The sequence below is a fragment of the Moschus berezovskii genome, chromosome 2 (assembly GCF_049115385.1).
Source record: "Moschus berezovskii isolate FMDL1 chromosome 2, NW_MosBer_1.0, whole genome shotgun sequence".
Classification (NCBI taxonomy): Eukaryota; Metazoa; Chordata; class Mammalia; order Artiodactyla; family Moschidae; genus Moschus; species Moschus berezovskii.
Window position 1 is genome coordinate 64339381 of NC_142461.1, and position 14925 is coordinate 64354305.

At 53.7% G+C, this 14925-nt stretch overlaps 1 protein-coding gene across 1 annotated transcript in view; it reads right to left on the reverse strand.

The window, feature by feature from the left end:
• Positions 1 to 2998: 2998 nt before the first annotated feature.
• Positions 2999 to 14925, reverse strand: part of GLI2 (GLI family zinc finger 2) — a 266098-nt gene continuing 254171 nt past the window's right edge. Inside the window, exons 11-14 of the mRNA XM_055397327.2 lie at positions 11949 to 12113; positions 10522 to 10800; positions 8635 to 8971; positions 2999 to 7217 (exon numbers count right to left, since the gene is read on the reverse strand). Coding sequence (XP_055253302.2) covers positions 4804 to 7217; positions 8635 to 8971; positions 10522 to 10800; positions 11949 to 12113 — 3195 coding nt within the window. The 3' untranslated portion in view covers positions 2999 to 4803. The remainder of the gene's footprint in view (positions 7218 to 8634; positions 8972 to 10521; positions 10801 to 11948; positions 12114 to 14925) is intronic.

Genomic DNA, 14925 nt, shown 5'->3' on the forward strand with positions numbered 1-14925 from the left:
CGCAGACTCCTGAACTAAATAATTGCTGGGTGTTTTGTGTTTCAGGACTTCTGTGCTTATCAGACAGTGTTACCATGCTTCTTCAGAAATTGGTACCCAGAATGGGAGGCTGTTTGCACAAGTTCTAAAATATGGAGCATCAGTTTGGTACAGGGCAGTGAGGACACTTAGAGGAGGTTGGAAACATGGCAAGAAAAATAGTGACTTGGATGGTGTGGTGAAGAAATAGTTGGTAAAAGGATTGCCTATGGTCTTTTGGGAGGGAGAAAATGTTCTTGTGAATTTGTGGAATTTGGCAGGTTGGTTTCCAGGCAGAATATTATAAACAGCATCTTCTTTGAGCTGTAAATGATAAGGAACCACAAGTAAGAGATGAGTTCAGAAAGGAACCAGCCAGCGTAAAGCAGAATTTAGAAAATAAAATGATCACTTATCTCTTATCTCTTTAGGCTCTCAAAGATGTTCAAATGAAGCTCTGGTCCACTGCAAAGAGACTAGGGCAGTGCCTGTGAGACTTGGCCTCAGAGCAAAGATGAAGTCTAGGGTGTGTCCTTGATCTTATGGTCCTTGAAAGGAATCAGGTGACTCTTGAATAGCCCTTCGGTGACAGTGAGGTGCCTAGACATAGCCTGATGTGGGGTGTCAGTAATCAGTGTAGAGATGCCCATTGATAAAGGAATTATGGGTGTGGCTTTGGTGCAGAGTAGACTGGAATCAAATACCAAAACCCACCATGTTTGAGGGAGTTGAGTGGGCAAATGTATTGTAACCATGGAGTATATTGAGGGTGCTTGACATATAAAGTACCTCAAGCTCTCAACCCTCTTCAGGCAGGAAGAGGTTGAAGAGTTACTCTGCTCCCCAAGAGGGCACACTTTTCAATGCCCTCTTTAGAAGTGGAAATGTTGATGGAAAAACAAAGAACACCCCAACATGGATACCACAGCAAAGAATAGTAGACCGGAGAACATTCCACCCCAGGGTAAGATCACTGGTGATGTTTGCCCAGCATGACTTCAGAGGCCATGGACCAGTGGCTGAGACAGGAGCGGAACCCGCAGTGATTTTAAGCCTGGGCCACTCTGTGTGCTGAGCATGTTCTTGTGCCTGGGGGACAGAGAAGCTCTGTTTTTAGGTCAGAACAAATGGAGAAACATGATCCTAGACTTTGAGCCTGACAATTGACTAGAGAGACCTCTGGGGGTCTTGGGTGAGTCTATTCTACATGTGGGAGGGATCTGAGTGTGTGAAGGAGGACTGGGGATGACTGTACGATTGCTGAGAAATAGTCACTCTATCCCTCTTGTTCCTATGGAAGGACACTTCCCATCCCTGATACCGGTTTGCCACATGACTTGCATTTGCCAGAATGAGGTGAATGTGATGATGCCCTGGTTCTGAGCAGAGGCTTGAGGAGGACTCACATTTTTCTGCTTGCTCTCCCATGCTCCTGCCATCACTACGAGAAGGCAATGCCCAGGCCAGTGTCCTGACCAGGGAGGAAGATGAGGGTCACATGGAGCAGCTCCAAGCTGCCTCCGCCCAGCCGGCTGGATGAGCTGCTCCCAGCTGAGTTGCAGAGCCGCCCAGCCCAGCCCAACGGGGATCAGCCAACCGTGAGTGAAGCCAGATTCATGAGTGATATAGATGCTGTTCCCTGGTGCTAAGGCTTCGTGGGTATGGTCATGCAGCATGACCGTGGCCGAAGTTAAGTGACACAGAGCATGTGGCTGAGTTGAATGGCCTCAGTGGACTTCTTAATACTGTAGCCCATCCAGTCTCAGGCAGCACTGAACTCCTGGCCTCTCCCTGCCCCCAAATCAGGGCACAGCTGCTTCTGGGGACTCAGCATGTCATGAAGTAGAAGAGATGCAAGGCCCGAAAATGATGGGCTTTGAGAGCAAAGGAAAGTGTTCAGCCGGGTGTGCTCAGTTCCTCCTCCCGAGGGCACAATCCGCTAAACTCCTGGGGCTGGGACTCGGCTGTAATCTTTCCACCATGAGGATACGGCCAGAGATGTAATGGTTCCCTAACACATAGCGAAAACTCTGGGTCACCCCCAGAAAGGAAACCTGCTGAATTCCCTTCCCCTCAGGGGTTTCCTATATTTGCTATTATTCTGAGCATCCGTGACATCCCTCAGAACCAGTTTTCAGCTGACTGTCTTTCAGGTGGCTTTGGGAACTCTCCGAGCTGGGTGCCAAGGTTTCTCTTCTAGAGCAGAAGGCATTAAGGGGCCCGGGCTGGGATCCCACAGGCCAACCTAACTGGCTCTACAGAAGATGCCTTTTACTTCTTTCAACCCCATCCTGGGTTCTCCCCTCCCAGTTCCAGAATTCATCCCACGCCCCATTGGGTCCCCTCACTGGTCCCCTGGAGACACACAGCTGTAGCTTAATTGCTTCAATGGCAGCCTGCTGGATTGCCAGACCCAGGTAATCCTATGCACCTGCCAGGGCCACCCCCGAGGGCTCAGAGTCCCTGCATGTGGCTGCTCCCCATGGGCTCCTTTGCCCGTGGCCAGCTGCTGGGTATCCAGGGCTTCATCAGCCTGCCTGATTCTGCTTTTGCACCAGAGGACAGGGGGTTGCTTGTCTCCCTCTCCCTGCCTCCCACAACTCAAGTGTGCTCATCTGACTGCTTGGCCAAGAGGGGCTTCTGACATGAGGAGGGCTTGAGACCACTGCTGCATCTCACAGGGAGCAAACCAACTTAGATATTCCAACCACCTGGCTGGAAGAACAGCAAGATATTCCCTCTACAACGTCAAATCCTGCTCACTCCCCACCCCCCGACCCCCACCGCCTCCACCCTGAGACAACAGACAAACAGCCAGTAAATGCCCCAGCGTTAAACATTTCCTGGCGAAGGCGGGACAGTCAATTTTGATGCTGCTGAGAAAAAAATACAGCCTCATTTCTGTTCAAATGCACTGGATTTACTGCCCAGGTTTTCATTAACAAATGTCAAGGAAGAAGCAGATAGACCAAATAAATTATGAAAAAATTACTTTTTTTAATGTACAAAAACCAACTTATTTACAAGTTGAGTATGTCATCTCAATTCATAGCATGTAGAAAAAGCTAAAAATGTTTTGGAGATATAAATCTGACCAGATGTGCACCTACAGTATTTTCAGGGACGCCATCTTCTGTACAGATTATATACAAACTGGGGATGGCCAGTGAGCTCCGAGCCCAGGGAAAGAGCATGCACCACACAGAACACAGACCCCTGGAGCCGTCTCAGGGCTGTCATTTGAACTTGACCTTGTCTTTGAACCCTGACAAAGCACTTGCTGTTCTGGGGTGTAGAGGCCCAGGTGAGGTTTTAGCCATGTTCTGGTTGAAGCCAGGCTCATAGTCAGTGTCAAGTTCATAGTGATGCAGGTGGATTCAGCAAGGTTGCCACAAATTCAACACGAGAAAGGTGTGGGGTGTTTGGGAACGTGTGTGGTGGGGAGGATGCATTCATTCACCCTCCCATATGTTCAGGAACAACGTCTTCAGTCGCCAGTTCCAAATTCCATTTCCAGGTGGGGCTTGGTCAACACTGAACAGGAAAATTCAGAGATGGTCCCTCAGAGTCCCAAGAATCAACCCCTTCACAATCCCACCCCTGCCCAAAACACCATGCATATCATTACTCTCTGTGAAATGAACAGGCGGGCAGAGGGAAGGGAGACCAGAAGATACCAGGACTGCATGTTGTAGCTTGGGGTGAGTCAGGGGGCTGCTGGCGAGTGGACAGCGTGGGCAAAGGCTGCCATCAAGCCCTACAGTTTTCCACCATAAGGTGGGTGGACAGTGCATTGGAGAAACAGGGTTCGGTAAACATGTGACTTCCTCTTCCTACCGGGAGACCTCCAGGGCGGCCTGAGGCTGGGCCCCCAGTGTGCTCTCTTTATCCAGGCCCCTCTTCATCACACACTTCAGCTCACCTTGGTCCATCCCTAACCCCCAGCAGCTCCAGCAGCCCCGAGGTATTTTGAAATGTGTTCTTTTCAGGAAGGGCTACATTCTACATGCATGAACACTGTAAACATGGTCTGGAGAGGCCTGGGCAGCTTCTGGGCTTGCCCTGAGTATTCCACTGTTTTCTTTCCTTTTTTGGGCAATGTTTTCATACTTTACTCATCCATATACACTTGGACAATCAGCCAGCCGCAAACTTGGCTTTGCAGGGTAGAGACACCAGCTTTACCAAACCCATATTAAGGATGTGCTTCCAAACCATCCAGGTAAAAACAAAAAATTTCCCCCTCCACAGCAAGGGATGTCAGAGGCTTCAACAATTAAGCTTCATAGAAGAATTCCCGTGGGTCAGGAATTCCTTTACCTTGCAGGCACCGGAGCAAGAAACTTATCTTCCTGGATTAGAATATCTGGTATGGCTTTTGGATGATTCAAACCCAAATGTGGTTCCTCTCACCTCTTTCCAAGTGTGCTTGGAATGCCCTGGGCCAATGTTATCCCTCATTAGGCAAATGACAGAGGTGACAAAGCCAGAACAGAGCAGTCCCATAAACACCAGAGGCTGTGAAGCACTGTGTAAACGAGTTCTGTATCCCTGCCTTGCCTTTTCCATGGAGACTTCTGAGAGTTCCAAAAGATTATCTAAAGGAAGACCAGACGGGATGCACATAAACCTGCCCTTAAAGCATCTGTGTTCTGAACCAGCCACTGGCCAAACTCCCTCAGACCTATTTAATACTTTTTGGGGAAAAAGGTAAAACAGACAAAAGCACCGTGCCCTGCAAAGCGATGGTCCCCCTGAGTCCGCTCAGTGCCAGGGGCCGGGGCCTTAGGTCATCATGTTCAAGAACTTGCTCTCCTCAGCCAGGCTGGTGAGCATGGAGCTCATGTCCCCCACAGCCATGTTACTGATACCGGCAGGGATGGAGGGCAGAGTCAGGGAGCTGCGTGGGGTGGTGAGGCGGGAGGAGCTCTGGGAGAGGCCATGGAGGAGGCTGGGGCTCAGGGCACCAGAAAGCAAGCTGGAGTGATCGCTGTCATCCATGATGGCATCGAAATCAATCTGGGAAGCCTCAAGTAGCTGGGAGTCCACAGTGCTGGACACCTGGTTGACCCCTGGTGAGGGCAAGGCCTGGGGCTGTGTTGGCTGGGGCCGCAGGGCTTGGCAGCCGGCCTGGTTCTCAGGGCCTCCGTTCTGCTCATACATGTGGATCTGGCCGTAGTAGTAGAGCATGCTGTGGTCCTGGGTCCCGCCTGTGTCCTGTGGCAGTGGCTGGGGGGGTAGGGACAACATGCTGCCCATTGTTCCTTTGGGTACAGACTCTGCCATCTCCTGGTTGGCTGACATAGCAGCCACGGCATGACCAGTTGCCCTGGCATAGGCCAGCTGCTGCCCAGAACGTACCCCACGGTGGCGGCCAGCAGGGCCAGGCTCTGGGGGTGGCCGGGGTTGCATTAGGCCAAAGCTAGATCCGGCTGCCCCCATCGTGCCCTGCTGGGGCTCCATGAAACTAGGTTGGTGGGAAGGCACCAGGTTGGGGCCTTGGTGGTAGCCCTCCTGGCTCATGGTGGTCACCAGGTGATGACCCTGCTGTGGGTAGTTCTGGGTTGGGTGAGGTGGTGCCATCCCGGCCAGGCTGGAATTGGGCATGCTGAGTTCCCTGTGGCTGTTGCCCATCATGGTGGGGTCAGAAGCAACTTCCATTTGCTGGGGGAGCCCCAGGTGGCTTGGCTTGGTTGCCATGCTGCTGCAAGAGGAGGGGAATTGGTTCAGGGTCCCACCCATGGTGCTCAGCTGGGGGTGGGCTTGGCCGTAGCCAGGGTGGGGGTTCATTGCAGCAGCCATGTTGGGACACAGGCTGCCAGGCCCTGGCTGCCGCAACTGCTGTGTATAATTTCCCCTGGGTGCGGAGGGGGCTCCACCACAGGGCTGTAGGTGTGGCTGTGAGTTCTCTAGGCCCCCGGGGCTCGGCTGCAGGCCCTGCGGATTGTATCCTGGGTACTGGCCGAAGGCTGGCTTCTGCGGTACCACAGCTAGGTTGCCCTGTGGGAAGGGCAGAGGCTTCACCTGGCTGGCCAGTGCGTCCACGGTGCCTGAGCTCACTTCGTTCCACTGCACAGGCATGCTGTTCTTGTTCAGGCTGGAGGGGGCCCCGTAGCCCAGCGAGCAGCCTCCCAGCACCGGGGCGGAGGGGCCCATATTTGAGTCTGCAGCTGCTATGGTGCGTTGACCGTGCAGCCCGGGGCTGGGCAGTTTGGGGTTCTCAGAGAAGCAGGTGCTTTCCGCGGGGTACACCGGTGGGGTACTCTCCTCCAGGGTGCCACTGGTACGTGCCTTGATGTACTGCACCACGTCATCGGGGAGCACGAGGTCGTCCTCTGGCAGTCCGAGGCTGACTTCTGGGCCTGTGCCGTCCACCCCGGCCGCCAAAGCTTCCATCACCACGTTCTCGCTGATGCTGGGCGGCCGGGGCGAGTAGCCGCTGCGGGCCAGGCTGCCGTCGGCGCTCGCGTGGCTTTGCAGGCGGAGGCCTCGGCCCTGGCCGCAGGGTGGCGGTAGCGTGCCTGGGGTTACGTCGAGGGCGCTGTGGAAGCGCTGCACCCGAGGGGCCACCAGGGCATCAGGCCGCCTCCCTGGATCGCTGGCCCGCCGTCCCCCGCCGCCTGGTGCCTCGTGGGGGAATGCGGGCAACGGCCCCGTGGGCCCGTAGTGTGGCCCGTCGCTGCCCCGCCGAGGCCCGATCGGGCGCAGGCAGGCTGCGGGCAGCGCGCGCTCGGGAGCATCCAGCAGCGCCAGCCGGGTTCGCAGGCTCGCGCGCTCCAGGCCGGGCAGCGGGGTTGGGGGCGGTCCACCTGTGGCTGCCGCGTACTTGGCCCGCAGGCTGTACTGCTGGGCGGGCGTGAGCTGGAGAAGCCCCGGGCCGCCGCCGCACTGACTGGCCTCACTCGAGCGCCGCGATGCGTCGGTGGAGATGGGGTCGTAGGAATCGGCAGAGCTGGCAGGGTGCGCGCGGCCGGCGCCCAGCGGCGAGGCCTCGCTGGAGCGGCGACTAGAGAAGTAGGGGGAGATGCCGGAGGAGCGGCGGCTCACGGTGTAGGCCGAGCTGACTGTGCTGGTGGAGCTGTCCCGACGTTCCTGCAGGTGGCTCAGCACCGTCACCTCGCCCGGGAATAGCTCAGACAGCCGCGGGTTGGGCAGCAGCCCCGCGGGCCCGCCGCCACCGAAGTTTTCCAGCACGGAGCCTGTGGGAGAGGAGAGGGATCAGTGTTGGGAATGGGGGACAAAAGGCGATGCTTTGACTGCCTGAAGGGCGCTGAGCCTGCTGGGCCTAGAGCCCTGGAATAGGGTCTGGCACCCAGTCAATGATTTCTCAACAAAAGGAAGAAAGAGACAATTGGGAGCAAATGGTGGCACTTACTGCCAGGGCACAGGCAGAAGTTAGGAGGCTTGATCCCAGTCTACTGCTGCCAGGCGGGCTCTGTGCTCTCATTCTGCCCCATTCTCAGTCTCCAGCTGGGGGTGGCATGTGTCGCTGGGGAACACTGGATTACTGAAAAGAGCCCAGGAGGGCCCTGGACACAGCCTCCCTGCACCCTCTTCATCCATGGATGGGTGTTGCCAGCTGGGTCACCCTGGGGCTGTGTTTACCCAGCAGGCTGTTTATAGAGAGCATCCTGGGACCCAGGGCCATGGGAGGGCCAAGAGGTTGCAGAGTGGGCCAGGAGAAGACAGCTGCAACACTGGACCCCTAACAGCTGCGGCTCATCTCACGGAGAGCTCTGGGCCTTCAGCGGCCCCTACATCCCTATCTGTCCCTGGATGTGGGCCACCCTGGGAAGGGGTAACCTTGACTGAAGCAGCTGTCAGCACCCCAGGCCATCTCTGGAGGAGGCTGGGAATTGAAGGCCATCTGCTGGCAGTTCCTCCAACAGCTGGGGCAACAATCCTCCCTTCAAGGCAGAGCCTCTCAGTGTCACTCCTCTATAACCCAGTCCTACCACACGGGCCATCAGTCCCTGGAGGGCAGCCTAGAGGCTCAGTGCCCCAGGGTGTCTGGTGCCTAGTACACTGCTCAGCAGAGTCGACATTCAGGAAATGCTCAACGAAGACATCTTCCATCTCAAAGCCTGGTTAACACTTCCCAAGGCTGAGGACAGGGCTGCCTCCTCCAGGAAGTCCTCCCAGCTCTTCCCCAGCTGCCCTGCTTTGTCTCACTAGCCTGAGCTCTGTCCTTGGTGCTACTTGGCTCATCCTACATCTGGTGGCCTGGCCTTTCACCATAGTGGGTAGAATATCTCACTATCCTGCTGAGGGTCTTTGCTATGGTATCTACGGCAGGTGCCTGATAGACAAGTGAATGGATCATGAGGAACAGGATGATGGGAGCTGAGTTTGTCTGTTTTGAGAAGTTATAGGGAAGCAGCATGGTGTAGTTGGAAGAGCATGGGCTTTGGAGTCACTCATGCCTGGGCTAAGTCTCAGCTCTGCCACTAATCTGGGCAAAGCACTTTCATCTCTCTGAACCTCAATTTCCAAAGTTGTGCAATGGGCTCATAAGATCTATCTTCTCCAGAGCACATGGTGTTTGGTGGGTGTGAAACACACTGTGCTGCCCTGGTTTCCCTCCCACCCTACCAGCCATCTGGGGCCTCCACTTACCACTTCCTGGGAGGGGAGGCAGCTTGGAGGTCCGGGTGTGCGGAGCTGGCCCGGCCCATGAGCAGGAATCCTTCAGTGACTTGAGTTTCTCCTTCTTGAGCTGCTCAAACCGGTGCATAGCGGTCATGTGTTTGCGCAGCTGTAGGCCACCGGCAGAGGGGGCGGCCAGGGCGGAGGTGTCAGCCCCTGGTGGCGGGTCCTCCAGAGCTGTCAGGTCTGCCAGGCTCCCAGGCCCTGTCCCCGGCATCTCCACGCCGCTGTCATTGTTGGGGGCACTGCCCAGGGGAGAGGGCTCGCTGCTGCAGGAAGACTGGGCTCCGGGGCTGGACTGACACAGCTGCAGGGGGCATGATAAGAAGGCACAGACTCAGAGGGTGCGAGAAACCATGGGCCCTGCCACCCAACACAGCACTTGCACACCTGGGGAGGTGGGGGTGGGGGTCGAGAAGGAAGCCGCTGCATGGAGGAGCTTTCAAAGCATTACTTCTCTGAACCTCGGCTTCCCCAACTATAAGCTGCCCCCTGGAGAGAGTCAATGGATAGATGGAGACAACCTGGCAAGTAGAAGGCACCAGGTAATTGTCAGGCACCCACCAACAGCCCCTCTCCCCCTACACAGCCTCTCTGCTGTGCTCCTAAGCTCTTCCAGCCAGTGTCTGGGCTGGAGCTCTGCTTGAAGAGCTTTCAGTATGTGAACACTTGGAAGCTGAGCCCCACAGAGGCTGCCGCAGCAGTGTGAAATTAACACAAAAAGAGGATACTTAAGCATCCTGACAGCAGTGACGGGCTGCTCGAGGAAGCAAGGAAGAGTGAAGGCCTGCTGACCTGCTGCCTGCCCAAAAGGCTGGAGATGGCTCGTTAGAAAGGGAGTTTGACTGCAGAGGTTGTAGCTGCTGGATGCAGTCCTTGCCCTCACCCTCCCCAAACCAGCATTCCCTCAGAGTCAAGGCAAAGTGGGATGAGAGTTCATGGCACACGTGTACGGTGCGGAACTTCACAGAACGTGGGCAACCTTCACTGTGACCTGGGATCTGAGCCCAAATAAGGCTCACCTGGGATGAAGCATCTCTGGCTCACTCCTGGGCTGAAGGTCCCACATTCCAGGCCTTTCCAGGGAAGCTACAGTGCTTTCACCTACCCATGGCACTGCCCACTTCCTCACCTCAGGACTCAAGACCTTCTGGAGGTCTGTCCTTCCCTGCTCTGCAGCCTGGATTTGCACCTCCACTCTGCCCTGATCCTCATGCAGGCTTGGACCTCATGGCTTCCTCCTGTGACTGCACACTTGACCCCTGCTACCAGCTGTAACCTGTTCCGATGGCCCCACTTGCAGCACCTGCTGTCTACCTAACCAAACCTGCCTTCCCAGGCCCTTCAGGAGCCTGGACAAGCACCCCAGCCGCCCTTACTCATGCCAGCCCTCCCCCAGCCCCACCCAGCTCCTCTGCTCACCTCAGTACCGTCTATCCTTAGGGGAGGTACAGTCAGGAGAAAGAGGTGGAGACAAAGAACAGATGGTTAGAACAAAAGGGGTGCAGGCCAGAGGGCAAGGACGCAGAGACAGGACAGAGGGTGAGGGCAGCTGCGGCGCCTGGGGGTCGCTGGGAAAGTCAGCCACCGAAACCACCCGCACCCCGCAGACTGACCGAGTCGGGCAGGTATCCTGCTCCCCACGGTCAGCCCAGCAGAATGGGACCCACCTGGCTCAAGACAGGTTCGGTGGGGGCCAGAGGTGGTAAAGGGAGGGATACTGAGCTGCAGAGAGGAGGGACAACCTTCTGCTCCTGGAGAGGGTGCCCCCTGGCAGATGGCACTGCTTTCCTGCCGCGGGGCGTGGCCTCCTGGGGGCGGGGCGGGAACGGGGCCCCTGCTGCCCAGTCGGCTTACCCCGGAGCGCTCCGTCTTGATGGCCTTGACGTGCAGGCCGTCCTCCACGGCCTGGCTAGTGCTGCTGGCCTCGGCGTTGTCCTCGGAGCCCCGGCCGGGCTCTGCGCCGGCCTCGCTGTCCCCATTCTCCCGGAGCAGGGGGGCGCGGAGGTGCACATCGTTGCGCTGCTTCTTGGTGACGTGAGCGTCTGGGCCATGGACCGTCTTCACGTGCTTCCGGAGGGAGCTGGGGTCCGTGTACCGCTTGGTGCAGCCTGGAATCTTGCAGATGTAGGGTTTCTGGGAAGAGAAGAGGCGTCACGCATGGGGCAGGAAGGCAGAGTCCGCAGGGGAGCACTGCAGCACTTGTCGAGAGGGGCTTGACCCCTGGATGGAGCCCCGCCACACCGGCCTCGCCTGCTGCCTTTTCTTGCAGGTAAGCATGTGGTTAACGAGACCCTCACCCCCACCCTCCCCCCGAAACTGGAGACACGGATCAGAGCCTATGGAGGGAGGGGACACACAGTGCCTGGTGTGATCAGCGTAGCAATCAGCATGTTGGGATTTTTAGTATCAGTGGTGAGTGTATTACCTCCTGATACGTCTGTGAGCCAGCACCGAACACCCTGCTCTCTCTCACGAGGAAAGACAGGTTCACAGAGGCAAAGACACTGGCTCCAAGTCACCCAGGAGTGGGATGAAAACCCAGGGTTTCTGATGCTTAGTCCTGAGCTCATACACACACACACACACACACACACGACATCCACATATAAACAGACTTTTGTCTACATGTATACACACAGACATGTACACACATGTATGCACACACATCCACATAAATACACACACTTGAACATGTATATAAACACCCACATGTGTACATATACTTACAAATACACATCCATACCACCTCCCGGCATAATACATACAACCACATCCACACAGGCGCATTATGTACTTACAAACACACATACCTTTTCAAGGCTATCTCTTGTCTTTAGACACTCTGAGTTGATACCTTTGGGAATTCCTCTGACTTCGTATCAAAGCAAGTCTCTTTGGGGTCCAAAATGTCCCTAAACTTTTAGAGACATCCTTTCCTGAGTCTACCTAAGTGATGGTAGTTGACCCTAGGAGAGACTGGGAGGCAGGTACAGCCCACACCACAGGCTCCCTGAGCTCTGCCCGGGGCTCTGGCTACCTGGGGAGACAGAGCCTCCTCTGTGCCCCACTGAGGGGAGGTTGACAGCCATGGCAGGCCAGGCAGCACTAGTAGCTGGAGTGTGTCATCAGCTGCTGTCGGACTGCGGGGACAGGGGTTGCGGCTGTGTGCTGAGTTCCAACAGCAGGGGGTGGTAGGGGGTGACATCTGGCTACCAAATGGCCTATAGGTGTCAAGAAGCTCTGGGTGAGGGTGACCCATGCCGGGGCCCCCAGGTGGGTACCTCGTTGGAGTGGGTGCGGTTCTGGTGCTTGGCGCGGTCTGAGGCATTGGAGAAGGCTTTGTTGCAGCCCTCGTGCTCACACACATACGGCTTCTCCCCGGTGTGGGAGCGCAGGTGGGTCTTCAGGTTCTCCAGGCGGGAATAGGCCTTTGAGCAGCCCTCAAACTGGGAAGAGAAGGGTTTGGTCAGTGAGGGCAGATCCAGTGAGTCCCAGATACAGTGCAGAGAGCCCAACCTGCGGACTGGTCCACTGCTGCCTCCCCAGCCCTGTGGTTCACTTCGCCTTACAGGCGCAGCCAGGAGCATGGATCTAAACATCTCCCTTCCCTCCTGATCATGTAAATGACACATCTCAAAAACTTGGAAAAGACTGAAAAGTGCAAGGAGGAAAATGAAACCTTCCATGGCCCAGGACAGGCACTGCTGACCTCCAGGCAAGTCTCATTCTGGGACTCTGCAGGTCATCCCCTCACATTTGAAAAACCTGAACTGGAACATCTCGAGCATTCAGTTGCTTATTCTGCTTGTTAAAATCGACAGCACATTATGAAACTCTTCCCATATGATTAAAAACTCGGTAAATATTATTTTCAACAGTTTCCTGATGCCCCTCCCTGATTAGAACTTTTTATGCATTAAAATGTGCCAAGAATAAAATCCAGTGTCCCCCACACTGCTGAGGGAGCAGGCCACCTTGACCCTGGCTCAGGCCATGTCTCTCTCCTTTTTAGTCCTTGACCCCACTAAGTTCTCCCGCGTGAGGGGCCTTGCACACACCATCCTCTCTGGCTGGAAGCTTTTTCCTGTCCCCACCCACCTGGCCTTGGCCCAGCCCACTCCCTCTCAGTCTTTGGGGTCATCGCCTCCTAGAGCAATTCTTTGATTTTCTTAATTATAACAACACCCTTTTTTCTTTATACTCCCTAATGCAGTTTATAATTATCTTAATCATTTTGTTATCTGGCCTTCCCACAAGGATATAAACTCCCTGAGAGCAGATACTTTCTAGGTCCTATTCATTTCTGTGTTCCTAGGAATCAGTGCCTGGTGAAGAGAAACATTTTAGGAAAGGAAGAAGGAGCCAGAGAGAGGGGCAGGAAGGGAGGAAGGGAAGGATCACTGCAAGAGCTACCTATTCCAAAGATACTGCAACTGCATCCAGTGTAGCTGTGAAAATTGCCCCCAGAATGACACATAAACCCCAGCAGGAACTGTTTCATTCCTCACATCCTCCCCTTTATTCCTGCCCAGTTTGACTGAGCACACTTGGCTCCAATGCCTTCTGTTTCTGCAGCTCACAGCTCATATCAGAGGGTTATGGTTTGCTACCACTCAGGATCTTAAGAAAATAACTTCTGCAGAGGACTCAGAAAAGCAAAAATAATCTTGCAAAAGGAGGACAAATTTGGAAGACTGACACATCTCAATTTCAAAACTTACAACAAAACTATGGTAATCAAGCAACTGTATAGCACAGGGAACTATATCTGATCTCCTAAGATAAATCAGAATGGAAAAGAATATATATGCATGTGTGTGTGTATAACTGAGTCACTTTGCTGTACAGCAGAAATTAACATAACACTGTAATCAACCATTCTTCAATTAAAAAAACCACGTGTGGTGCTGGCATAAGGACAGATGAAGCCATCGATGGACGAGAACTGATAATTTAGAAAGAAACTCACACATTTGGGGTCAATTGGGTTTCAACAAGGATCCAAGTCCATTTGATGGGGAAAGAGCAGTCTCTTCAACAAATGGGGTAGGACAACTGTGTAACAACATGCAAAAGAATGAAGCTGGATCCTTACCTCACACCATATACAAGTTAAATGAATATGGATTAAAGACCTAAATGGAAAAGCTACACTACTAAAAATATATATGTGTATATATTTATATGTTCATATAAATAAAACTATATACCTATAAACCATAAGACTCCCAGTAGAAAACAGGGATAAATCTTTGTGACCTTGCATCTGGCAGTAGTTTCTGAGATATGATACCAAAAGCACAAGCAATACAAATAAAACAAACTCTCTGAACATCAAAAACTTTTATCTTTCAAAGGAAACTATGAAGAAAAATAAAAAGAAAACTTATAGAAAAGGAGAAAATACCTGTAAATCATATATCCGATTAGAGTCTAATAACATCAGATATGCAGATGACACTACCCTTATGGCAGAAAGTGAAGAGGAACTCAAAAGCCTCTTGATGAAAGTGAAAGAGGAGAGTGAAAAGGTTGGCTTGAAGCTCAACATTTAGAAAACAAAGATCATGGCATCTGGTCCCATCACTTCATGGGAAATAGATGGAAAAACAGTGGAAACAGTGTCAGACTTTATTTTTTTGGGCTCCAAAATCACTGCAGATGCTGACTGCAGCCAGGAAATTAAAAGACGCTTACTCCTTGGAAGGAAAGTCATGACCAGCCTAGATAGTATATTAAAAAGCAGAGACATTAATTTGCCAACCAAGGTCCATCTAGTCAAGGCAATGGTTTTCCCCGTGGTCATGTATGGATGTGAGAGTTGGACTGTGAAGAAGCTGATCGCTGAAGAATTGATGCTTTTGAACTGTGGTGTTGGAGAAGACTCTTGAGAGTCCCTTATACTGCAAGGAGATCCAACCAGTCCATTCTAAAGGAGATCAATCCTGGGTGTTCATTGGAAGGACTGATGCTGAAGCTGAAACTGCAATACTTTGGCCACCTCATCCGATGAGTTGACTCACTGGAAAAGACTGTGATGCTGGGAAAGGTTGGGGGTGGGAGGAGAAGGGGACGACAGAGAATGAGATGGCTGGATGGCATCACCGACTCTGTGGACATGAGTTTGAGTGTACTCCGGGAGTTGGTGATGGACAGGGAGGCCTGGCGTGCTGTGATTCATGGGGTCGCGGAGAGTCGGACACGACTGAGCGACTGAACAGAACTGAACTGAAAACTACTACAATTCAACATATTCAA